Source organism: Myotis myotis, unplaced genomic scaffold, assembly GCF_014108235.1.
Source record: "Myotis myotis isolate mMyoMyo1 unplaced genomic scaffold, mMyoMyo1.p scaffold_m19_p_11, whole genome shotgun sequence".
NCBI lineage: Eukaryota > Metazoa > Chordata > Mammalia > Chiroptera > Vespertilionidae > Myotis > Myotis myotis.
Genome location: NW_023416315.1, coordinates 76,738,855 through 76,766,385, shown reverse-complemented (window position 1 = coordinate 76,766,385; position 27,531 = coordinate 76,738,855). Strand labels below are relative to the sequence as shown.

Here is a 27,531-nt window from a genome sequence, read left to right as displayed (position 1 = left end):
TTTGTGTTATGTATATTTTACCACAACTTAAGCAGTGAAGCAAGAAACACAAAATCCTCCTGACAAATCAGGCCATAGGGAGAACTAGAAATTGTATGTAAAATAAAGATATGCAACTAGAGAGCTATGGTAATATAACTTTCCTCAGTTTCTCAAAATATTCAGCGACCTTAAAAATATTTGAATTACCACTACGAAATAAAAAAATATAAAAATATTTGAGTTAAACCTACGAAATGAGAAAAACAAATATAAAAATGTTAATCAGATTTTATAAAACTGTATTCCCAGCATGTCCCTATCAATATAGAACCAATATAGTTACATCCAAGCTCTGTACATGTTAAATCCTCAAAGAGCCATTGCCGGTTTGGCTCAGTGGATAGAGCATTGGCCTGCGGACTAAAGGGTCCCAGGTTCAATTCTGGTCAAGGTCACTTACCTTGGTTACAGGCTCAATCCCCAGTAGAGACAGTGCAGAAGGCAGCCAATCGATGATGTTCCTCTCTCATCGATGTTTCTATCCCTCTCCCTTCTTCTCTCTTTAAAAATAAATAAAAATATATTTTTTAAATCCTCAAATAAACTTCTATTAACATAAAATAAGTACCACTACTTGATGACAACTGTCCAGTACAGCTCTCACAAATTTAATACAGTATATTAAACATGAATAAAAGAATAAAGGAGTAACTTCTACAAGTCTGTTTGAAATAGAAAATTAAATGAACCAACAAAACTGAAGCAGATTATAGCATATTTTTCAAGGCAGGTAGGTAAGGAGGCAATGTCTATAATAATAAACATTCTAAGTTAAATATGTACTAGGAATGCATATGTCACACTAACCAGGGAACTACTATGTTAGTTTCTATAACGCATATAATTTAAAGCAGTATCCCAAACTACACCCACAAAAGCCTACAAAAGGAAAACACTGACTACACAAAAAAAATGTAAGACATCAGTATAGTAAAAGATAAAAAACAAAATTTAATAGGCAAATAGACTGAAAATATTTGCCACATATCTAAGTCAAAATAGGTGAACATCTCTATACAAAACTCTTACAAATCAGTAAGGAAAACACAAAATTCAATAGGGAATAAACAAATTATATAAACTATTTCTTCCGGCTTCATTTTCAAATCTCATAATGCTGTACACATATTCTTTATGGCTTTTTCCTGGGCCTGGTCTTCTACACACAGCAGTTATTGTTCAACTTACTCACTGAATTGCCCCCACAGACCTTAACCATGGTCTTCAGAGAGAGTAAATATTAACCTCACATGCTTTTCATTTAAAGGAACTATAGCATAATCTACAAGGCTTTCATATATCTGATAAGGGACTTACATCTAGAATATATATGCCCAGCCAATGTGGCTCAGTGGTTACGCATTGACTTATGAACCAGGAGGTCACAGGTTTGATTCCAGTCAGGGCACATGCCAGGGTTGTGGGCTGGATCCCCTGTGGGTGGCATGCAGGAGGCAGCCAACCAATGATTCTTTTTCAACATTGATGTTTCTATCTCTCTCTCCCTCTCCCTTCTTCTCTGAAATCAATAAAAATATAATTTAAAAAAACACTCTAGAATATATAAAGAATTCTTACAATTCAATGATGAAAAGAATAATAACCTGATTAAAACTGAACGAAGGATATAAACAGACATTTGTCCAAAGATATACAAATGGACAATAAGCACATGAAAAGATGTTCAACATCACTGGCTACCAGAGAAATGCACATCAAAACCACCAGACACAGCTCACCCCCAGGAGGATGGCTAGAATAAAAAAGACAACTACTGACAAGTGCTGACAAGGATGTGGAGAAATCAGAACCAGCATACACTGCTGATGGGAATATAAATGGTGCAGCGGCTCTAGAAAACAGTCTGGCAATTCCTTCAGATGTTAAGACCCGGCAATTCTACTCCTAGGTATATACCCAAGAGAAATGAAGACATGATGCTTGCATTAAAACTTATACATAAACGTTCACAGCAGCGTTATTCATATTAGCCAAAACAATCCTGATGTCCATGAACTGACCGATGGGTAAACGGTGGTATATCCATAAAATGAAATATAATCCAGCAATATAAAGGAATTAAGTAATGATACCTGCTACAACATGGATGACATAAATGTGAAGTGAAAGACAATCAAAAAAGACTAAACATAAAAATATTAAGAAGCCATGCGTGCGCTAGCTCTTTCCTTTTGCCTCGTTGCTACAGAGTGAGCAAGATGGGTCGCCAGCAACTCTACTGGAGCCATCCAAGGAAATTCGGCCAGGATGCTCGTTCTTGCCACATCTGTTCAAACCGCCATGGTCTAATCCGGACGTACAGCCCCAACATGTGTCGCCAGTGTTTCCATCAGTACCCGAAGGACATAGGTTTCACTAAGTTGGACTAAGTGAACTTCCATGAATGGGTTGTTCAAGACATCCACCTTATGACAGAATGCTATCTCTTTGTACATAAAATGATTTTTAAAAAACCTTCAAATATATATTTTAAAAAGAGACCACACGCTGTATGATTTCATTTATATAAATTACCCAGAGTAGGCAATATACAGACAGTAGATTAGTACTTAGGGCCAGGAGTGCAGGGGTTTGGGGAGAAAGTCAGAAGAGACTGCCCATGGATTCAGGGTTTCTTTCGGGGTTAAGAAAATGTTTTAAACTTGATCATGGTGTAAAAGCAGTTGCTATCCCAGAGGAACTGCCTTGTATGTCTTAAGCCTCAAATCTTGGAATATTAAAACAGAGCAAAAGAATCTTTAGATGGGGCGGAAAGCAACATTGTGTCCCAAAGGAACTGTCTGCAAAGATAACAAGAAAGCAGATAGTATGACTACTGGGCTGATGACATCTGAATTGAAAATTTAAAATACTGTTTAGCATTAGCATTGCTATGTTAAGTAATCTGCACCAACAGAAATGCCTTCTTTCTATTGATGTAATTGTTCCCCTTCCCCTTCTCATAAATAACCCTGGGCTTCTACCTGAATGCTTTGGTCACAAATAAATGCTGCTTGCCTCTCACTTCGAAAGGTCTTTATTTTTAGGTTAACGGTGTTGATGGCTTTACCACTTTGTGAATGTATCTTAAAAAAAAAAATCAATGTACATTTTAAATGGGTTAATTCTATGGTATGCGAACTATATCACAATTAAGCTGTTTGTTGCTGTTTTGTTTTGGTTTTTTTTTAAAGAACTGTAGACTGTATTCCCGGCCCCCCCCCCCCCCCCCATTATATCCTCAGCTCCTAAAACAGTGTTTGGCAATGTTAGGCATTCAACAAATTCTGACTAAATGAAAGGGTAAATTTCAAACATGGCTAAACCATGATACAACTCTGTCATATCCAAAGTGATGAGATTACTGCAGGTTGACATGGGGGGAGTAGTGTGTCCGTTTAGGGATGTTTTCCTTGAAGGATGAGACTGAGAAGTTCAGCAGAACCGAGACCTTGAAGGGTGTTCAGCCAGGCTAAGGGCTTTTCATTCACCCGAGTCAATGGGAGTGCCAGCCAAATTCTGCGCAGAGGAACACGGGCTGCTAGTCAGATGCGCGGTTTAAATAGAGCGTTGCTACTTCTACCCAAAGAGAACACCTTGAAGTAGAGCAATGCCCCTCAGGTGAGAATCGGGAGGAGATGGGGAAGACAGACAAGCAAATATCAAAATATAAGATTTTTTAAAAAACATATTTTATTGATTTTAGAGAGGAAGGGAGAGGGAGAGATAGAAACATCAATGATGAGAGAGAATCATTGATTGGCTGCCTCTTGCATGCCCTCTACTGGGGATCAAGCCGAAACCCAGGCATGTGCCCTTGACCAGAATCAAACCTGGGACCCTTCAGTCTGCAGGCTGACGCTCTACCCATTGAGCCAAACCAGCCAGGGCAGATTTTTAATAGATTTTAAAAATTACACTCAGCAGACCGGGCGCGCGCGCGCACACGCACATGCACGAAGACTGACACACATACACATACATGCACGTGCACCGCGCCCTACACTGAAATCATACCGACAGTCAGCCCCTGGATGGCGCTCACGTGTGGTCGGGCAAAAGGTGTTGTGACCATTGGCCAGAAAACTCTACAACTATCTTGGCAGGGACCTTCTCCCCGTGCAACTCAGGACCACCACCGAGTGCCCGGTTACACCTCTCGGGGGACCCAACTCCCCCAACTCTTCACAATGTGCTCCTGGGACCGCACAACTAGATCAGCTACAGGCGCTTCACAACTCGCGGGGGGCGGAGGGGGGGGAGGCCCCCTAGCCGCATCCCCAGGGCGGAACCCTGCCTCCGGCGCCCGGCGCAGCGGAGGGAGCGAGCGACCAGCGGCGGATGACCCTCGAGGGGCCGGGCGCCCTTCAAGCGGCCCGCCCCGCACGCAGCCGCGGCCTCCCGGCTGCCGGAACTAACCTTTCGGGGCGCAGGAGGGACCAGGCTCCTTCTCCCTGGGGTGAATCTAACTTGTCCGGGGCAGAAGGAGCGGGAGGCAGAAGGAGCAGGAGACGGAGAGCAGCAGGGCTGGAGCCGCAGGTGAGGAGGGGGCGGGGCGAGCCTGCGGGCCGCACGCCCCCGGGAGCAGTCGAGACTTCCGGCGGCGCCTCCTCTGGCGGCTAGAGCGTCAGCTGCGGGACGTGCTTGCCCCACGTGGACTAGAGCGACCCCGCCCGGTGGTCCGGCTTCAGCTTCCTAGTGTTGAGGCTCCTGCCAGGAAGGAGTTCGACTCCTCAAAAATCTCCGCTTTTTGTTTTCTGGGTCTGGGCAGGATCGGCTGCCTCCAACATGCCTCCTACTAGGGATGTGCCCTTGGCCGGAGTTGAACCCAGGACCTTTCAGTCCGCAAGCCAACGCTCTATCCATTGAGCAAAACCGGCCAGGGCTCGGCGCGGAGATTTAAGCTGCAGCCTCTCTTGGCTCCTTTCAGGGCTCGCGGGCTTGGCTGACCCCCAAGGACGCGAAGCCACAGGCCACCTGACCCCCGCACTCTGGCCCTGAAATCCATGTTGCTCCTTTCGCTGAGAAAGCTGGCAACAATAAAATTTATCTTATTCACCAATTATTTGCTAAATCCAGGGAATGCACAGGGAAGAAAAAGCTGAAATGGCCCTGGCCAGGTAGCTCAGTTGATTAGAGTGCTGACCCATATGCCAAGGTTGTGGGTTCGATTTCTGGTCAGGGCACATACAAAAATCAACCAATGAATGCATCTCTCTATCTGTCTATCTATCCATCTCTATCTCTATCAAAAATGAATAAATAAATTTTGAAAAATTAGAAAAAAAGAGAAAATACTGGAGTGGTCTCTGTTCTCATGGAATTTACTAGTAAAATAGGTAATAGTATTTACCTCAGAGATTTGTAAAGGATGCAAAGTACTTAGAATAGTGCCTGGTGTCTTGTAAGTGCTCAGTAAACATTAGCTATTATTATTTTCATCTTGATCATTCTGTAACAGAGAATAAAAACTTTATTCTACTCCAACTAACCATGAAACGGAATTAGAATAAAGTGTACTAACAAGCTGATAAAAGGAACTCACACACTGCAGTTTCCTTATAAGCATATTGCAGGCATCAGCAGTTCCAGTTCCTGCTTGTACAAGACAGGGCCATGACTGTGACTTCGGTTGACCCAGCTCCCCCAACGGCAGGAATTGGCTAGCACTGACCAGTTCCATATGCTGACACTACAGATCCATATTGGGACCAGCAAGGACACTGCCACTGATCTCTTTGTTCTGCTTTCCCTCTCCCTCCCTATAAAACCCCTGCCTGCACTGAGATGCTGAGATGGGCTTTGTAACAAGAGTCCCCCATCTTGACATATGTAATACTTTCAACAATAAAGAATAATTTTTAGAAAAAAGAGTCCCCCATCTTCTCAGGTGACCAGTACTTGAATAAACCTTTTTCACCAGTATCTGTCTCACAAGTTTGGTTTTCATGGTGCAGGCAGCTAAACCTTGGTTCCGATTACAGTTCCATGATCATCATAATCGTTGTTATTATCATTTACTTTTTTCGTGTCAAGCTTGAAGTCCAAATACCTTCCCTCCATGAAGCAACGAGCCTCGGGACTGATAGGTCACCTAAATTGTGTTCCAAAACCAGACTAATCCAGTTCACTCTTCAAACCACACACCTATACTAGGAAAAAATTAGATTGCATACACGTACTCTGTGTGGTGTTGATATATTATGCATACTATAAAACTGTCCTAAGATATAGAACTTTAAAAGGATGAGATAAAAATATGAATAGAAGTTCTATTATTTTCTTCCCATGCAACAAATAGGTTTGTCATTGATATATTCCATCACTTTGGAATCTATTGGCTAACTGAGCACATTATCATGGGGGCCTATCATTAAACTATGAATTCCCAGAATAGCTCTTTTACAAAGAAATAATATAAGCTAATCATATTTGAGCTGCTTGAACATAAGGACTATCTGAATGGTGTCTTACATCAGAGGAAATGAAGAAATAAAATAGGTATACACTGAGTAATCTTCATTGATCCAACATTGATGACTGACTTCTTAAATTTCCAAAGATTGCAATGCCTTACAACTAAGTTGATATTTTACAGAATAAATAAACTAACCAAAAGCTTAGGAGGTTTTGTATAGATGTACTTTATAGTATTTATGAAAATGAACCCCAGATCAATTAGCTCTGGTACCATATCAGAAATAGAAACATACTTACTTTGTAGATAAGAAAGCATAAAATAGGTTTTTCTGACCATTTGCTTGAAAACTCTTAATTTACATTTCTATCACTGGACTTTAACCTGCCAAAGTTTTATTTACATTTTTAATATGGTTTAAAAAACACTCCATAGTAAATAATGTTACTATGTGTCTACTCAATATTTATTCCCCTCTGACATCTTTGTAACAAAACCCATTTTTGTTCAGATAGCCACCCTACTCCCAATATCAGAAAATGATACTGATCTCTAAACCAGTCACCATACAGGATTCCTCTGGGAATGACTGGTTATTGGTCAAGGGATAGGCAAGTGATACAATTGGTTTAATCAGACTGAAGGTAAGATCTTCCATTTCATATTGAGGGGACAGTTTCTAACAGATCCTCTTGACATTGAAATGTCTAGCCCGCACTGCCACTGGAAGCCATCATGCCAACCACAAGGAAATAAAGCTGCTTCTGAGGACAACTAAATGAAGTGATGAAGATATTCCAGTCAGAGAAAGACAAGTGCTGTATGATTTCACTTATGTGTGGAATCTAATGAACAAAATAAGCTAACAAAATAGAAACAGACTCATAGATACAGAGAGCAGACTGACAGCTGTCAGATGGGAGGACGGTTGGGGGACTGGGTGAAAAAGGGGAAGGGATTAAGCAAAGAAAAAAAAACCCTCATAGGAGAGAGAAACCAGAGAACTTATATACTTATATGCAAAACCCATGGACATGGACAATAGCATGGTGAAGACCTGGGGGAGGGGGTAAGGGGAGGGGGCGGGACTGGGTAGAAAGGGGCAAAATGGGGGGGGGGAGACATCTGTAATACTGTCGACAATAAACAAAATTAAAATTTTAAAAAGAATAAGAAACTATAAGTGGTAGAAGCAATAGAAGCAAAGTAAGAAATAAGAAATCATAAAGCATGTTAAAGGACTCAAATTTATAATTAAAAATAAATTAATTGAGATCATGGTCTAGTTGTATATTTTTAAATCTCAAATTTAAATTTTTCTCAAAGACAGAGGAGTAGATAACAAAAGGAAGGCAGGAAAATAAAAATCAACTTGAGAAGAAACTGAGTTTCAGGGAAAGAGCTGGGGAAGATAATAATCTTTCCAAGTTCTTAATCTATTATAATGATACCATTGTAATTATCTAATTATTAGTAATATAGGAAAAAAAACTAAGGAAAGGCCAGACATTATAGGCATGTTCCCTGCAAAACATTGGGAGAAGGGGACTGGACAAAGGGAAAATAGGCACATGTCCAGTAAAGTTGGAATGACTAGGGGAGGTACTTGACTAACAATCACACCTGAGGATAGAGATGGTTGGCCAGAATGGCCATGGCCACTGCAATCCCCGGGAAGATTTGGGATACATAATTCCCCAAACAAAGAAGCTTATTCTCTTGTGCTCTTATGCTCTTGGTTCTTTTTGTATGCTTGGCTCATGGCTCACGCTTGGCTTCCTGGCATTCACCCACATGCAATGGACTAATGGACTGCAACTAGCCTGATGCTATGTACTGGACCAGCTCCAACACGGAAAGGAAACTCTTGACACTGGCTTTGCCTAGCTCTACTAAACCCCAGCTACATTCTTCTATGACTGGACTAAGGGAAATGGGACTTTAGAAATACAGGGATTTAATTCCAAACAAATCAAAATCACTAGTTCTCCCATAAAAAAAAAAAAGAAAACCCTCATAGACACAGACATTATGGTGATTACATGATTTATTCATCGAGATAGAACATCACCACGCTACGAAATAAATCTCAATAAATTTTAATAGATTGAAATTATGCATAATATGTCTCTAAGAATAATAGAATTAAATTAGAAATAACAGAAAAATATAGGGGGAAACCCTGAGTATTTGGAGATATTTAGGAGGTAATTTAGATCTTTAAATATGTGTATTATAAAAACAATAAAGGTATAAATTATGATCTAAGATTCCACCTTATGAAGGTAGAAAAAAAATAAAGCAAATAAAGTCCAAAAAGGTAGGAGGAAGGAAATAATAAAGAAAAAAGCAGAAATAAATCAAATAGAAAACAAATAATAGGGAATGTTTACAAAACGAAAGATTAGATCTTTGAAATATCAACAAAATCCATACATTGCTAGCTAGATTAATAAAGAAAGAAAGAAAACACAAATTAACAACATGAGGGATGAAAGAGGTGTTATCACTACAGATCCTACATACATTTAAAATTCTGAAGATGGTATGACCATTTCAAGATACCTGAAATGAGGCAAGAGGTTATTGGATGTGGCCACTCTAGTATGGGAACATGACCATGGGTGAGACTGAAGTTCAATTGGGGCAATTGCTGAGGGGAGCTCCTGGTGGAGGAGTGGGGAGTGTGTGTGGGGGGGGGGCGGGGGGAGTAATGAGTTTTTCATTCCAGGGGACCCCATCACCACCATTCACTTATGAGAAGAAAAAAGGGGGAAGAGTCACATTAGATTTAAGATATATAAATTTCTCAAAAAAAAAAAACAATGAAAAAGTAATAAATAAGTTAAAGTGGCTAGAAAGATCTCCTAAAATGACAGTATTTAGACAAAGAAAGGGAAGAACATTTCCACCTGAGGAAATACTCTGAGATAAAGCACAAAGTTAAGAAAACAATTTAACAAAAGGAAGAAAACAATACAATTTAAAAATGGTCAAAAGACCTAAATAGATAGTTCTTCAAAGTGGATATACAAAAGGCCAAAAGGCATATGAAAAAATGCTCAGTCACTAATGCTGGGGTTCTTGTCCCAGCATCAAGAAGGGTTCAGCAATCTGGAGAAGGCTGTGCGTAGATTAAATAGGAGTCCAGAGACGAAATATAATTTTGAAAGGCATTTAGGGGTCAGAGGAGCCTCGTTTAAAGGAAACTAAGATCTAAGATCCCCTTGTCTCAGGACCCCATGCTTTTTATTAACACAATTTGTCCTGAGGCGAGGCAGAGATATATACTTCAAAGGGTCAGGGTTTCCTATACAGAGGCATTGTCAGAATGAAAGAATTAGCCTATGGCTGCTCAGGTGTTTGGCCAGTAGGAGGCAATAACATGTAGATTAAGATGCCCTGAGCTGTCTGGCAACCAACAATCAATTTAATGTATCCTATTCAGGTTTGGGTAAATGCCATCAGCCATTCCCAAAGGTGACTACAATGTGTCTGATCTTCTGTTGAGTCCCCAAGTTCCATCAATCTTTCGATGAAACTCTTGCAATTATGACATGCTGGAATTGGCTTCTGGCAACTAATCACCAGAGAGATGCAAATCAAAATGACAATAAGGAACCACCTCACACCTGCCACAATGGCTATCATCACATAAATCATTATTGAAGTCTATTTTGTCAAATACCAGGTATGAGTATTGCTGCTTTTTTTTTTTTTTTTTCGTTTCCATTAGCATGGAAAAAATTTTCCACCCCTTCACTTTCATTTTGTCTGAGTCTTTTGTTCTGAGGTGGGTCTCTTGTGGACAGCATATATATGGGTCATGTTTTCTTATCCATTCAGCTACCCTATGTCTTTTGATTGGATCATTTAATCCATTTATGTTTAAGGTTATTATTGATAGGTACTTATTTATTGCAATTTTTAGTTTTTATGCCTGTATTCCTCCCTCTCTTTCTATTTTTTCTTCTTACACCAGTCCCTTTAGCATTTCTTGCATTCCTGGTTTGGTGATAATAAACTCATTTAGCCATTTATTTATTTATTTGTTTGTTTATTTTTTGTCTATGAAGCTCCTGATTTCACCATCAATTTTGAATGGTAGCGTTGGTGGATAGTAAAGTCTTGGATTCAGTCCCTTGCTTTTCATTACTTTACTAGAGGCCTAGTGCATGAAATTCATGCATGGGTAGGGTCCCTAGGCCTGGCCAGCAATCAGGGCCAATCAGGGACTTCCGGCTTCCGGTCGGGGCTTTCTTTCCCTGGCTGCCAGCTGCTGGCCAGGGCCTTCTTTCATTCTGTGCCGCCCCCTGGTGGTCAGTGCATGTCATAGCAAGCAATCAAACTTCCAGTCTCCTGGTCAAACTCCCAAGGGGACACTTTGCATATTAGCTTTTTTTATATATATATATAGATATACTTCATGCCACTCCCTTCTGGCCTGATGTGTTTCTATTGAGAAATCAGCTGGTAGTCTATTGGGAGTTCCCTTGTAGGTAACTTTCTGTCTATCTCTTATAGCCTTTAAGATTCTTTCTTTGTCTTTAATGTTTGCCATTTTAATTATGATGTGCCTTGGTGTGGGTCTTTTTTGGGTTCATCTTGATTGAGACTCTGCTTCCTGGACTTGTATGACTTTTTTCTTCCCCAAGTCAGGGAAGTTTTCTGTCATTATTTCTTCAAACAGTTTTTCTATTACTTGCTCAGTTTCTTTTCCTTCTTGCACCCCTATTATGCTGATGTTGTTTCATTTCATATTGTCCCATAGCTCCCTTAAACTCTCCTGCTTTTTAATTTTTTCCCAATTGCTGCTCTGAATGGATGTTTTTTCCTACCTTGTCTCCTAACTTGCTGATTATGTCCTCAGCTTCTTCTTGTCTACTGTTGAATCCTTCCAGGGTATTCTTCATTTCCTCTGGATTCTTATTCATGTTGGTGTACTTCTCACTCAGTTCTCTTTAATTCTCATTAAGTTGCTTGTAATTCTCACTCAGATGTTTGTGCATCTTTATAACCATTACTTTAAATTCTTTATCTGACAAATTACTTGCCTCCATTTCATTTAGTTCCTTTTGTGGCAATTCCTCCTTTTCTTTCATTTGGGGGTTATTTCTTTGTTTTACCGTTTTAGCAGTCCAGTAGTCTGGGGAGCTGGGTTAGGTGGGTGGGTTTATCATGTTGTTCCATGTGTTCAGAGGTGACTGGTCCCACCAGATTCCAGCAATGTGTCTGATCTTCTGATGGCACCAGGTTAGGTGTGTCCAGTCTCTGTAGCATGTCCCTGCATCTGGTATGCCTCAGGTCACATCTACTGGGCAGTGTCAGGCAGAAGGGCCATTTGCCCAGGGGCACCACATATGACACAGTGGGTCACAGTGACAGGTCCCTGTATCTGGGGGCATTTGGGTCACCCTGGCAGAGCTGAGTGCACCACGTTAAGATGGTGGGACCAGTCATCCAGGGGCACTGGGTCAGGCGTGCTGGCTCAGGGTAGCAGGTCCCTGTATCCAGCCTGGGCACGCGTCAGGGTGGTGGGGTGGGCTGGGTGCTCCTCTGCTGGTGCAGGGGTCAGGACAGGAGCCCCCCTCACCTCTATGGTAGGGTGGACTGGCCCCTCTGCTCACAGAGGTCAGAGTCAGGCTGAGCACCCTGATGCTGAGGAGGTGGGTCTTTCTCTCCCCTGTGGAGGAGGTGGCCGCCCAGTTGCTGACTCTGCTCACTGAGGTGTTGGGGCAAGCTGGGCACTCTGCTGCCGAGGAGGAGTTGGGTCAGGTGCCCCATTAGGAAAAATGGCAGGGCCTGCCTGTCGCTCTGCCATGGAGGAGGCTGGGCAGGTTGGGTGCTCCGTTCGTCAGGGGCAGGCCCTGCACACTGCCAATAAAGCCAGCCAGCCAGTCCTTCACAGTTCAGGCTAACTGAGCTCGTATGACTGGTCTGTGTGCCTGGAGCTTCAGGGCTCAGCAGTGGCCTAGGTTCACTCCCCGCAGCCTCCTCCCATGGGGGACCCTGTGGCTCCCTCAAAATGGCAGGCTTCCCTTGAAGTGGAGAGAGGTGCTCAGCCAGCAGCACACCACTTCTTCTGCCTGGGCACCCCAGTCACCTCCCTAAGCTCCTGCTCTCACAAACAGATGCCCTCCCACTCTCACATCCCCACACATTCTCCCTCTCCCACACTCACCCACTTCCACACTCACCCTCACTCCAGACCTGCCTGCCACCATGTTCCTATAGTTCACCATCTGTTTTTATAAATAAAGTGTATTGGAACACAACCACACCCATTCATTTACATATTGCCAATGGTTGTCTTCACCAAACAACATAGAGTTGAACAGTTATGACAGAGCTCATATGGCCCATAAAGCTCTAAATATTTAATATCTGGCCCTTTTCAGAAAAAGTACGCTGTCTGCTATCCAAGGATGTCGCAGTTGAGGGAATGCCTTTGTGATCTAAGGACATGACTTGGAAATTGTACATGTCACTTCAGTTCATGTACTTTCAATTAGGGCTTATTCTCATGACCACATCTTGCTGGAAAGATGGCTAGGTAATGCACTCTGTCTAGGCAGCAAGTACTCAGCTAAAATTTGGGCACCAAAAGCAGGAGAATGGATATTGGAGTTGATTAGTACTTTCTACCTCAGCATTCTGTTTATAGCTAATTGTGATTATTGGCTGAACATCTACTGCAAACACTTCAAAGGAAAGTTGTAGACAATTTCCTGTTTTCCAATGAAAGCAATAGCAGATGAATACATTTCCATATGTTACTTTAAAAATTAAGATTTGAGTTTGGCAAGAAAAATGGTAAGGATAAGAGTTAAATGTTCAAAATCATGAAAATTATGAAGGGAACAGTACTCTACCACATCCTAATGTCTTAGAAGGGCAACCTTAAAACTTGAAAGAGGCCTGTACTGGCAGTGGTGAGTGACAGTGATTGGCTGATAATAGTCTGAATGACTAAGCACATTGCCAGGCTGTTGGAGAGCAGAAGAACTGGGCCAGAGGAGATTTGCCACTTGTTGGTCTGGTAGATTATTTGGGGTCACAGCCATGAATCTGAAAGCAGAAGGAAAAGCAGAGCTGAGTCATGCCAGGAGCATTTGTCCTAATGAAGTTAGTACTTTAACTAGAGCCAAAAAGGAAGTCTGAGTTAAGGGTTAGGGGTGCAGAACACTGAAATGAGGTAGCTAACGCTGATTGTTTAGAAAGCATTATCTTTACAGCTAGCATATGAACATTTAGTGTTTCTACCTACCCCAAATTCACTCCTCCTGCTTTTGGTACTGTTCCATTTTCTCTCAAGAGAACTCCTTCCTCCTACTCAGTCCACATGCTTTATACCTAGTCCTCCCAAATCAAATTACTGCATTCCTTTGGGGTAATGATTAACCCAGAGATAGGTACATAATCTACACAGATTCGAGGACTTCACAGGGCTCTGAGAGTAAAGCAAGTATTCTTGGTCACTGTTTTTGAACTTGGGAGGATGTGAAAAAATGCCTGTTGTGGCCATCAAAGATATTCTGTTCAAGGATTGAGCCAAGGAGGAGTGGTTGACAGACATAGAGAACCAGGTTCTGGGACTTTACTTACAGAATTGAGTCCAGCTGTGCCTGAAACCAACACTACCCCTAGAATTTTGTTAATGTCACAAACCAATAGACATTCTTTCATTTAAACCCTGGTAGATTGAATTTTCTCCCACATTCAACAGAAAAATATTTAATACTGCTAACCACTTTAACTACATTATATCATTTAATTTCAAAGCACTTGTGTGTCATAGGTATTATTATTCTCATTCTAAATGAGATAAATAAAACTTAGAAAAATTTGGTACCTTGCACAGATGCACAGCTCACTGAATGAAGTTTTAAGGTCATATCTAGTTACAAACACCCCCCACAATGTAGTATAAAAGCCCTTTTACTTATGTAATCTGCATATAAATAATCAATTAACCAAAAAAATCAAGTGGATAATTAATTTAAAATAATATGCACATATCTCACATTTTCACTTAAAAAACAAATGTTTATTTGTTTGCCAATCTTTTCTGTAGGTTCAAGGCATTCATTTGAGTGTGTGACTGATGATTAGAGTTTCATGTCATCTTTCTTGCATGAACCATGCCAGGCTTCATGAAAAACTTTTAGGTATTTTTTTTTCTTTAAAGGAGAACTTTAAGATACTTTCAAAGCAATTTGAATGCAGAACCCAATATTTTTTCTTCCAGTAGTTTACAGTTCCTTGCCCATATTTAAATCAATAGCAAATGGTGTTGGTTTTTGCATTAATTATTTGGTTTATATATTTACTTAAATTAGTTAATTACAAAAACTAATATACTTGGCATTGGCATAACCAGATGTATTAGTGAAACCAGACAACCAATGGGTCTGGGCTGCCTGTCATTACTTGAGCCAATTAAGCAAAGACAGGGTCGAATCAAATATGAGTGTTTATTCCAATAATGCCAATAGTATGGGAAAGCAGTAGGTCATCCACAAAAATCTGCTCTACCCCTCCCCATAAACCAGCTGCTTACATTGGGTAGACGGACAAAGATTACATGGAAAAGCAGGAATTACAGGCATAGAGAGGTAGGCAGGGTGGTTACAGGTTACAGGCAATGCAGGTGGGGGTAGTAAAAGGCGGGCAAAGAGTAGGCACCTCCGGGATCAGATTATTTTGACCACATGGTTGTTAATCTTTCCATGATGATAGGCAGTTCTTGGGAAAGGAAGGTGGACTGCATTTCGATGTTAGCTCCCATGTCCCGGGGCACACAACTCTCAGCCAGGTTAGAATGTGCTTCTCTAATCAGAACAGAGCAATCATGGTTAACAGAGCATGATGAATACTTCTTATAATTATAGCTAGTCCCCACTGTTCTCTTTCTGCCCCCTGACATTAGTTTTGTGTGGCTGCCATAACAAAGTACCACAAACTGAGTGGCTTGGAAAAACATAAATTTCCTGATTCATAGTTATGACTAGAAGTCTGAAATCAAGGTATCATTAGGGCCACGTTCCCCATAAAACTTGTAGAGGAAGTATTTTTCCTTGTCTCCTACTAGCTCCAGATAGTTTGCCAGAAATCTTTGGTGTTCCTTGGCTTGTGGCTGCAGCACTTTAATTCTCTGTCTTTATATGTCTGTCTTCCCGTCTGTTCAATTATTTTTCCTATAAGAACTCCAGTGATACTTTATTAGAGCCTACTCTAATTAATACCATTGTAATTAATCTAGTTATTAATAACAGGGAAGGAGCAAAGAAAAGGTCAAATATTATAAACATATTATGTAGGCAGCTCCACCGGGAAGCTAAAGCTTTACACTCCCCCAGGAGCTACTGCTCTGTTCCCCGCAGATCCCTGGGGCAAGGGACTGGACAGGGAGGAGAACAGAGGCATGGCCACTGAAGTTGGGGTGACATCAGGAAGGCACTTGTCTGTCAGCCATACCTGGGAACAGATTATTGGCCAGAATGAGTGTGGCCACCGCAAGGGCATGGATTTGGGGATATCTAATCCTCTAAACCATGGGTGGGGAAACTTTTTTCTGCCAAGGCCCATTTGGATATTTATAATATCATTCAAGGGTTATGCAAAATTATCAACTTAAAAATTAGCCTGCTATAATTGGTCAAACATTTAATTAACTCACCCCTAACGCCATGGCAGGGCCAGACCAAATGATTTCGAGGGCCTTATATGGCCTGCGAGCCAGACATTCCCCATCCCTGAAAACAAAGGAGTTCACTCTCTTGGTTCCTCTTATGCTCTTGGGACTCTTATTGATTGGGGTGCGCCTTCCTGTATTTGCACACATGGCCCATGGCCATGTGGACCCCACACACAATGGACTAACTGGACCCGGCTCCAACATGCAAAGGAAACTCTGGACACTGGCTTTGTTTCTAGCTCTACTGAAACCCCAGCTGCACTTCTATGACTGGACAAAGGGATATGGGACTTTGGAAACCCAGGAATGTAATTTCATGAAAATAAAGCTTCCTACCATATCTCATCATCCTGTGGGGGCCTCTGGAAATGCTTATTCCAGCGGTACCCCAAGAACCTCTCTCCCTCTCACAGGGGTGGAAAGGCAAATGATGAGCAGATAGCTGAATCATTTTCCTGGGTAGGCAACTTAAATAGCATATTAGATCACTGTGTGTTTTTTTGTTTTTGTTTTTTTACTAAAAGGAAGTTGGTTTTCCTGAGCAGTATTACCTTGGAAGTGAGGAGTCACTCCAAATTTTAAAGGGGATCCAGGTGCAGCTCTCTCAGTATGCAAGGATGCTTTCCTGTATAAGAGAACCTGGTAATCCATTTTCAGCTGTGTGCCCCCCATATTCAAAATTTTAGAATATGTAGATATGTTTCTGATGTCCTCAAACTTCTCTGTGTCTATAGACAATGTCACATTTACTCATCTTTTTTTTTTTTTTTTTTTTTTGAGCTGGTCACTCCTACCTACAGGATATTGTGCAGTGCCCCTTCTTCAGGTAACGCCACAGAGAGGTTCCTAGACAGGGCAATGCATGCTGGATACTGCAATCTCCTTATTCCATTAGAGATGATTCCTAAACTACAACACTGTCAACGCACTGACATCTAGAAATGTTTATTTAACACATTTCCCTAATGTCCTGCACCAGTGCTCATAGTATGGTTCAATAACTATTTGTAGAATGGTGAACTTTATTTTGCTCTTGGGTGGCAGAGAGAATAATACCTGCTAACCATTCTATGTGGTCGCCTATATTTTTCAACCTGTCCTGAAGTTCGATGGAGCCACAGACTAATTCTAACGCACAGTGATAAAGCCTTAACATCGCATTCAGATGTCCTTGTGGAAAGGAGCTGGAGCTTGATCTGCTCTAAAATGAAGTTATCATGGTGGGGCTAAGGCTACAGGAACCTTTTTTAAATTGAGGATGACAGAGAAATATAAAACTGAGTAATTTAAATAGAAGTTTTCCATCTTTAACCACCGGATCATGTGATTCTGCATTTGGTAAGGACCCAGAGATAGGAGTCATCATCTCTGAGTCTTAAAAATCAAATAGGTCTTGGCATTTGGATGGAACAAAATGCAGGGAAAAAAATGTCTGTCAATTAAAAACTTTCTACAGTAAAGCAAAATGAATTTATAAGCAATTTATTGATTCTGTGAAGGAGGGAGATCCTGAAAGCGTTCTGACTGGCAAGGGATAGTAAATGAGGTCTAATCGAACAGTTTCTATTAATTTTGCTCTAAAATTTTCACACTCTTAGGAGATGACCATCACAGAGGATCTCTCTCCAGCAATTCTCCTGCCTTAGGCACATTCACTGTGATTTCTCCCTCAATCTCTACAAACCTAACTGCCACCTTTAGCTTCTTGCTGAGGGGATTCCTCTGATCTCCCATATAGAGTTATTGGGCTGGATCTAAAAGGACTGTATCTCCTGCCTGGCACACATCTGATCCATGGCAAACACAAATGCCACCCTGTGTGTGTGCTGATCAACTCTTAGTAAAGAGTAAATAGAGGGCTCACACCTCAACATAATAAAGCCCATACATGACAAACCCATAGCCAACATCATACTCACTGGGAAAAAATTAAAAACATTCCTCATAAGACTAGGAACAACATAGGGATGTCTGCTTTCACCAATCTTTTCAACACTAGAGGCCCGGTGCACGAATTCGTGCACCAGTGGGGTCCCTCAGCCTGGTCTGCTGGGATTGGGCTGAAACCTGCTCTCCAACATCCCCCGAGGGGTCCCAGATTGAGAGAGGGTGCAGGCAAGGCCAAGGAATACCATTGGTGCATGATCGGGGCCAGGAAGGAACCATGGAAGGGCTCCAGGGCATGTCTGGCCTCATCTCACCCAGTCCCAATCGGGGCAATCAGGGCCAACAGGGAGGGATGCGGGAGGTTGGCCAGCTGGGGAAGGGCTGCAGGAGGGCTCCAGGGGGTGTCCAGCCCGTCTCGCTCAGTCCTGATCAGCCCAACCCATGCAGCAAGCTAACCTACCAGTCAACAGTCTGGTCCCTGGTGGTCCGTGCACATCATAGCGAGTGGTTGAGCAGCCTTACCATATCATTAGCATATTATGCTTTGATTGGTTGACCAGTCTACTGGACAACCAGATGACCGGACACTTAGCATATTAGGCTTTTATTATAGAGTACAGTACTGGAAGTCTTAGCCACAGTGATCAGTCAAGAAGAAAAAATAAAAGGCACCCAAATTGGAAAAGAGGATGTAAAACTGTCATTATTTGTAGATGACATATTGTACATAGAAAACCCTTAAGACTCCACCAAAACACTACTAAGTTTAATAAATGAATTCTACAATGTAGCAGGATACAAAATTAACATCTAGAAATTGATATTTTTATACACCAATAATGAACTCTCAGAAGGTGAAACTAAAAACAAACCTATTTGACAGCCCAACAACAACAAAAAAAGATAACTTGGAAAAAACTTAACCCAAGAGATAAACAACCTGTACTCAGAAAACTGTAAGGCACTGAAAAAAGAAATAGAGGAAGGTATAAACAAATGGAAGAGTATACTGTGTTCATAATTAGAAGAATTAACATTATTAAAATGGCCATACTATCCAAAGCAATCTATAAATTCAATCTATAAATTCAGCAACTCCCATTAAAGTATCAACAGCATATTTCACAGATCTAGAACAAATACTTCAAAAATGTATATGAAACCCAAAGAGACCCTGAAGCCGCAGCAATCTTGAGAAAGAATAATAAAGTAGGAAGGAGTACAATACCAGATATCAAACTTATACACTACAAAACCATTCTAATCAAAACAGCCCGGCATAAGAACAGGCATATGTGTAAATGGAACAAAACAGAGAACTCAGAAATTGACCCAAGCCATTACACTCAATTAATATTTGACAAAGGAGGCAAGAACAATGGAATAAAGACAATCTCTTCAATAAATGGTGTTGGGAAAATTAAACAAGTATATGCAAAAAAATAAAATAAAATAAAATGAAACCACCAACTTACACCATACAGGAGAATAAGCTCAAAATGGATTTTTAAAAAAACCAAAAAAACTTAAATGTAAGTCGTGAAAAATCCTAGAAAAAAACATAGGTGGCAAAATCTCAGAAATCTCTCATAGCAATATACTAGTACTTGCAGATACATCTCCTTGGGCAAGGGAAACAAAGGAAAAATCAAACAAATGGGACTACGTCAAAATAAAAAGCTTCTGCACAGCAAAAGAAACCATCAACAAAATGAAAAGGGATTCCACTGCATGGGAGAACATATTTGCCAATGAATATCTGATAAGGGGTTAATTCCAAACCATATAAAGAACTTAAACAACTCACCACCAGGAAAGTAACAATCCAATTAAAGAATGGGCAAATGACCTGCATAGACACTTCTCCAAAGAGGACATAAAGATGTCCAAGAGACAAGTGAAAAAAGACTCAAAGTCACTGATCATCAGAGAGATGCAAATTAAAATGACAATGAACTATCAACTCAAACCTGCCAGAATGGCTAGTACCAACAACAACAACAACAAAAAAAACAAGTGCTGGCGAGGATGTGGAGAAAAGTGAACCCTAGTACACTGCCGATGGGAATGTAGACTGGTACAACCACTATGGAAAACAGTGTAGAGTTTCCTCAAAAAATTAAAAATGGAACTGCCATTTGACCCAGAGATCCCACGTTTAGGAATATATCCTAAGAAACCAGAAACACCAATCACAAAGAATATATGCACCTCCATGTTCAGAGCAGTGCTATTTACAATAGGTAAGATCTGGAAACAGCCCAAGTGCCCATCAGTAGATGAGTGGATAAAAAAGATGTGGTACATTCACAAAGTGTAATACCACGCAGCTGTAAAAAAGGAGGATCTATTATCCTTTGAGACAACATGAAGGGACCTGGAGAGTATTGTGCTAAGCTAAGTAAGCCTGTTAGAGAAAGACAAGTATCACATGATCTCACTCATGTGTGGAATCTAATGAATAAAATAAAGTGATGAACAAAACAGATCCAGAGACATGAAAGTATGCAGTAGACTAATTTCAGAAGGAAGGGGGCAACTGGGAAGAGTTTAACCAAAGAACTTATACACATATATGCATAACCCATGGACAGACAATAGTGTGGTGGAAGCCTGCCGGGAGCCGCAGAAGCCTGAGGAGAAGGTGGGGGTAGGGTGGAGAGGTCTATAGGAGAAAAAAGGGGACATCTGTAATACTTTCAACAATACAAATAATAATTTTTAAAACGAATTCACCTTCACAGGAAAAAAACACATATGCAAATCTGTCATTGTAATATACCACCTTAACAGAGTAAAAATAAAAATCATATGATCTTATCAATAGGTGCAACAAAAGCATTTGAAAAAGATGCAACATCCATTTATAATTAAAACACTTAATAGAATGGGTATAGAATACAAGTACCTCCAAGAAAAAATAAACTTACCTCAACATAATAGGGGCTATCTATGGCAAACCCGCAACTTGTGTACTGAATATTGAGTAGCTGAAAGCTTTTCCTCTAAGGTTAGGAACAAGAAAGGATGCCCACTCTCACCACTGTTATTCAACATAGTATTGGAAGTCATGGCCAGAGACATTAGGGAAGAGAACGAAATGAAAAGCATCCAGATTGAGAATGAAGAAGTAAAATGATCACTTTTTGAAGATGACATGATGTTTCATATAGAGAACCGTAAAAACTTCACCAAAAAATTACTAGAAATAAATACAGTAAATTTGCAGGACACCAAAGCAATGTATAAAAATCTATTATGTTCCTATATACTTACAATAACATTTCAAAAAACAAAACAAAATGAAAGAAAAATCATTTGCAATTGCAACCAAAAGAATAAAATCTCTAGGTATGAACTAAGCAAAGGAGAGAGAGAGAGATCAGCTGCTTGCCTCCTGCGCACATGCCCTTGACCAGGAATTGAATCCCGTGACCCTTTAGCCCTCAGGCTCACAGACTAACCACAGTGACAAACCGGCCAGGGCAGGACCGGTCCTTTTTCTTTTCTTTTTTTGTTTTGCTAGCAATGGCGTAACTCTTTCTTTAAAAAAACAAAAAAACAAAACCTTTCAGGCTTGGGAGTTAAAACTTTGCTGTTTAACAGCCACTGCCACTCGCTGCTGCCCAGCAGGGCGCAGGGAACAGGGCAGCGGCACAGCTAGGAGCAGTGCTCACAGAGCAGCGCGCAGCCCTCAGCCCTGCAAGTCCCTGCACAGAGCTGGGCGTGGGCGGGTCCCCTCCTCTCCCGGTTCCCTGCTTTCCCTTCCCCGGGCCGGGCCCCACCTCCTCCACGCAGGCGGCCAATCCCAGTCGGCTCCGGCCAGTTCGCGGGGGCAGCGGCGGACGGAGCCTGGGAGCTGCTGGAAAAGCTGGAGCTTTGCGCCCAGGGCAGGTAAGGCACTTGCAGGGGCGTGGGGGTCTCTGTGGCTTTACAGACCCTCCGGGCAGCACCTGGAAACTATGCCAGCGGGAGACCCGCGCTGCCGGGAGCGGGCGGCCTCGGCCTGGAGCCTCTGGTGCAGCCCTCGCATGGGCCTGGCAGCCTGGGATCGAGGCGTGCTCCCTGCTCCTAGCGGGTTTGGCTCAGTGGAGAGAGCGTGGGCCTGCGGACTGAAGGGTCCCGGGTTCGATTCCAGCCAAAGGCAAATGCCGGGTTGTGGGCTCCATCCCCAGTCGGGGGCGTGCAGGACGCAGCCCATCAATGATTCCCTCTCATCGTTGATGTTTCTCTCTCCCCCCCTCTCCCTTCCTCTCTGAAATAATAAAAATATTAAGAAAAAAATGTGTCTTTCCACATTAGAAACAAAAATAAGACTTGCTCCCCCAGGGAAGCACTTTCTAAAGTAAACAAAAGACAAACTATTTGAAAAATTAAATCTATATTTCATTTACAAAATGTTTATGGTTTGTTCTTATGTAGACATAACTCAGTTGCTGTGTCCTTGTATAGCCTAGGTCAGGGGTGGGCAGCCCCTGGCACGCGTGCCAAATATGGCACGCCAGTAACTTTTGCTGGGACGGGAAACCCTCTCTTTTAATCTTCCATTTACAATTGTGAACCTTTGTTTTCAGTGATGAATTTTTTTTTTTTTTTTTTTAGTGATGAATTTTGTTAAGTCTCATAATAGGAGTAGCCTGGTGGATGAAAGTAGTAGCTCGTGCATATCTCTGAAGGTCATGAAATATAAACCTGATGTAAAATCTCTGTCATCAGTGATGCAGCAGCAAAAGTTCCACTGATAATATCGAACAGAGTCATAAAGTTTTCTGTCGGACTATCAGTGTACATGTATACATTAAAAAATAAATGTATTTTTCATCATCATATACTGTTTTTGTCGCTCGAATGAATTTTATTATTTCTTCAAGGTTCTTCACATACGTACACCTGAAGAGATATCAAGTAGGCATAACATGTTCTCAAAAAATTAGGGTTGGCACGCAGAATAATTTTGAGTCAGAGATTTTGCTGGTTTTGGCACGCACTCACAAAAAGGTTGCCCACCCCTGTTAGTATTTTGGCATTTTGTATATACACTTCGGGAGAAGTGTCTATTTAGGTCCCTTGCCCATTTTTTATGGGATTGTTTGTCTTCCTTTTGTTAAGTTATATGAGTTCCTTATATATTTAGGAAGTTAACACCTTATCAGATGTATCATTGGCAAAGATGTTCTCCCATGCAGTGGGCTCTCTTTTCACTTTGTTGATGGTTACTTTTGATGTGCAGAAGCTTTTCATTTTGATGTAGCCCATTTGTCTATTTTCTCCTTAGTTTCCTTTGTCATGGGAGTATCTGCAAATATATTGCTATGAGAAGAGACGGCTGAGATTTTTCTGCCTATATTTTTTTCTAGGATTTTTATGGTTTCACGACTTACATTTAGGTCTTTCATCCATTTTTTAATTTATTCTTGTGTATGGTGTAAGTAGGTGGTCTAGATTCTTTTCTTTTTTCTTTTTTTTTGCATGTACCTGTCCAATTTTCTCAGCACATTTATTTAAGAGACTGTCTTGACTCCATTGTATGCTCTTCCCTCCAGTGTCAAATAGTAATTGAGAATAATAACTCAATTTTTGGGTTCTCTGTTCTGTTCAATTGATCTGTATTCCTGTTCTTGTGCCAGTACCAGGTTGTTTTGAGGACAGTGGCTTTGTAATACAGCTTAATATCTGGTAATGTGATCTCTCCAACTTTGTTCTTCTTTCTCAGGATTGCTGCAGCTATTTGCAGTTGTTTTTGTTTGTTTGTTTGTTGTTTGTTTGTTTTTTTGGTTCCGTATAAATTTTTGGAGAGTTTGTTCTAGATCTGTGAAATATGCCATTGGTATTTTAATAGGGATTGCATTGAATCTATAGATTGCTTTGGGTAGAATGGATATTTTAATGATATTAATTCTACCAATCCATGAACATGGTATATTCTTCCACTTGTTTATGTCTTCTTCTATCTCTTTTTTTCAATGTCCTGTAGTTTTCTGAGTACAGGTCTTTTACCTCCTTGATTAAATTTATTCCTAAGTATCTTAATTTTTTGTTGCAATGATAAATGGGATTTTTTTTAGTTTATTTTGCTGAGAGTTTATTATTGGCATATAAAAATGCCATTGATTTCTGGGTATTGATTTTGTATCCTGCTATATTGCCAATTCATTTATTAAATCTAGTAGTTTATTGGTGGTCTGTTATGTCATCTGTGAATAATGACAGTTTTATGCTCTCCTTTTCAATTTGTATGCCTTTTATTTTTTCTTCTTGTCTGATCACCATGGCTAGGTTTTCCAGTACTATCTTGAATAAGAATGGTGAAAGCAGACATCCTTGTCTTGTTCTTGTTCTTAGGGAAAATGGTTTTAGTTTTTTCTCATTGAGTATCATGATGGCTGTAGGTTTGTCATATAAAGCTTTTATTATGTTGATGTATGATCTCTCTGTTCCCACTTAGAGTTTTTTCAAAAAAGACTGTTGGATTTTGTCAAATGCTTTTTCTGCATCAATTGATATGATCATGTGATGTTAGTCTTCCGATTTGTTAGTGTGATATATCACATTCATTGATTTTTGAAGATTGTACTAGCCTTGCATCCCTAGAATAAATCCCACTTGGTCATGGTGTATGATCTTTTTAATGTATTGCTGGGTCCGATTTGCTAATATTTTGTTGATGATTTTAGCATCTGTGTTCATCAGGGATATTGCCATGTAATTCTCTTTCTTTGTAATGTCTTTATCTGGTTTTGGAATTAGGCTAATGTTAGCCTTGACAAAAGAGCTTGGAAGTGTTCCTTCCTCTTGGATTTTTTGGAATAGTTTGAGGAGGATAGGTGTTAGTTCTTTGAATGTTTGGTGAAACTCCCTTGTGAAGCCGTCTGGATCAGGGCTTTTATCCTCAGAGCGTTTTTTTAACGCTTCAATTTCATTTGTAGTTATTGGCCTATTCAGGTTTTCTGATTCTTCCTGACTGAGTTTTGGAAGGTTGTATTTTTTTAGGAATTTGTTCATTTTGCCCAGGTTGTCCAGCTTGTTGGAATATAGTTGTTCATAGTTTTTTGTTGTTGTTTTTTACAATCCTTTGTATTTCTGTGGGGTCAGCTATTCCTTCCCCTCTTTCTTTTCTGATTTTGTGTATTTGGGTCCTCTTTCTTTGTGTCTTGATGAGTCTGGCTATATGTTCATCCATCTTGTTTATCTTTTCAAAGAATTAGTTCTTGGTTTTATTGACCTTTTGTATGTTTTTGTTTTTTGTTTTTTTTAGTCTCTATGTCATTTATTTCCACTCTGATCTTTATTTCCGTCCTTTTCCTTACTCTGGGCTTTTCTTGTTTTATTTCTAATTCTTTAAGTTGCAGGGTTAGATAATTTATTAGAAGTTTTTTTTATTTTTTGAGGTAGGCCTGTAATGCTATGAACTACTCTCTCAGGACTGCTTTCATTGTGTCCCATAGATTTAGGGTTATTGTGCGTTGATTTTCATTTGTTTCCAAAAATTTTTTTCATTTCTTTCTTGATCTCTTTGGTAACCCACTCATTATTTAATAACATGCTATTTAGCCTCCATGTGTTTGAATGTTTTGGGTGTTTTTTATTGTAGTTGATTTCTAGTTTTGTGCCACTGTGATCTGAGAAGATGCTTAATATGATTTCAATATTCTTGAACTTGTAGAGACTTAGTTTGTGTCTAACATGTGGTCTTTTTAAAAAATATATATTTTTATTGATTTCAGAGGGGAAGGGAGAGGGAGAGAGACAGAAATATCAATGATGAGAGAGAATCATTGATCGGCTGCCTCCTGCACACCCCACACTGGGGATCAAGCCCGCAACTTGGGCATATGCCCTGACCGGGTATAGAACGATGACCTTCTGGTTCATAGGTCATGCTTAATCACTGAGCCATACTGGCTGGGCTGTCTTTGAAAATGTCCCATGTACACTTGAGAAGAATGTGTACACCCTATTGCCTTAGGGTGATATGTTCTGTAAATGTCAATTAATTCCATCTGATCTAGTATGTCATTTAGGATTACTGTTTCTCTGTTGATTTAGATCTTTATCCAATGATGTCAGTGGGGTGTTGAAGTCTCCTACTATGACTTTATTGCTGTCCATCTCTCCTTTAAAATCCTCCAGGAGATTTAAAATATATTTTGATATATGTTTACCAGAGTTACTATATCCTCTTGTTGTATTGGTCCCTTTAGTATTTTGAAGTGGCCTTCGTTGTCTCTTGTGGCCTTTACTTTGAAACCTATTTTGTCAGATATGAGTATTGATACCCCAGTGATTTGTTGTTTGTTTTTTTCATTAATATTTTCCTGGAAAATTTTTTTCCATCCCTTCATTTTCATTCTGTATGAGTCTTTGGTTCTGAGGTGAGTTTCTTGTGGACTACATATTTATGGGTCATGTTTCCTTATCCATTCATCTATTCTATGCCTTTCCTTTTGATTGGAACATTTAAGCCATTTACATTTGAGGTTGTTATTGATAGATACTTATTTGTTGCCTTTCTTACTCTTTATATCTTTATACCTGTGTTCTTCTCTTCCTCTCTATTTCTTCTTCTTACATCAGTCCCTGTAGCATTTCTTGCAGGGCTGGTTTGGTGGTGGTAAATTCTTTTAGCCTTTTATTGCCTGCGAAGATCTTTGTTTCACCTTAGATTTTTTTTAATGATAGCCTTGGTGGATAGAGTAGTTTTGGGTTCAATCCCCTGGTTTTCATTACTTTGTATACTCCATGCCACTCCCTTCTGGCCTGAAGTGTTGCTGTTGAGAAATCAGCTGACATTCTACTGGGAGTTCCCGTGTAGGTAACATTGTGTCTCTGTCTTGTAGCCTGGAAAGGTGGGCATCTCCTCTGTATTCGGGTAGTCTTGGTCTCAGGGGACCAACCCTGCATGGGTAAGTGGTGGGTGATAATGTTCCAAATCCATGAAATCCCAGTGCTATCCCCTGCAGCCAGATGCTGTTAGCAGTGTAGCTGGATGGGTGGGGGTTGGGTGAACTGATGGCTGTACAGTGCCTTTGTTGTTTTGTTTTCCCAGTAATGGTGACTGGCATTCATCAGTGGCCTCTCCCTTGTATTTCCATCCAATATTGGGATTAGCCTATCACTCAGGGAAAAATGTTTCTCTTGTACCAGTTCTCAGGTTTGTAGATAATGTGCTTTGCAACCTGACTCACTGATATGGCTTCTTCTAGGGTCTGCTTCTGTCTCTGGGGAGATGAGTGGAGGTGGGCTCTGGGAGTGTGAGGGGAGGGGGTCAGGTTCTGTTGCTTTGTTTTCTGTCTGGAATTGACAGATAACCGTGGCTGCATCTCTGTGCTTTGTCCCTGCCTAGGTTACTGGGTTCAGCTGCATAAAGTCCTGGCCACTCCCACAAAAATACTCACTGTATCAACTCCCAGCTGAAGGGAGAGCCAGTGGCAACCTGATTCCTCTCCTCTCTGAGTGTGTCCTGCAGTGAGCTCTGTGCTGGGAGCCC

At 40.8% G+C, this 27,531-nt stretch overlaps 2 protein-coding genes across 3 annotated transcripts in view; both read left to right on the top strand.

Annotated features, from left to right (window-relative positions):
- The first annotated feature begins 2,244 nt into the window (after window positions 1–2,244).
- On the top strand, window positions 2,245–2,432 carry LOC118666498 (40S ribosomal protein S29-like). The gene has a single exon (XM_036328940.1). It carries the CDS (start codon window positions 2,262–2,264, stop codon window positions 2,430–2,432), a length of 171 nt encoding a protein of 56 aa, XP_036184833.1. The 5' UTR covers window positions 2,245–2,261.
- Window positions 2,433–21,779: 19,347 nt separating this feature from the next.
- BLVRA (biliverdin reductase A) overlaps window positions 21,780–27,531 on the top strand; it is a 61,609-nt gene continuing 55,857 nt past the window's right edge. The window contains exon 1 of one of the 2 annotated variants that reach the window (XM_036328937.1): window positions 21,780–21,938. The gene's annotated coding sequence lies outside the window, so the exon portion shown is untranslated. The remainder of the gene's footprint in view (window positions 21,939–27,531) is intronic. The other variant, XM_036328938.1, reaches the window with a different exon arrangement.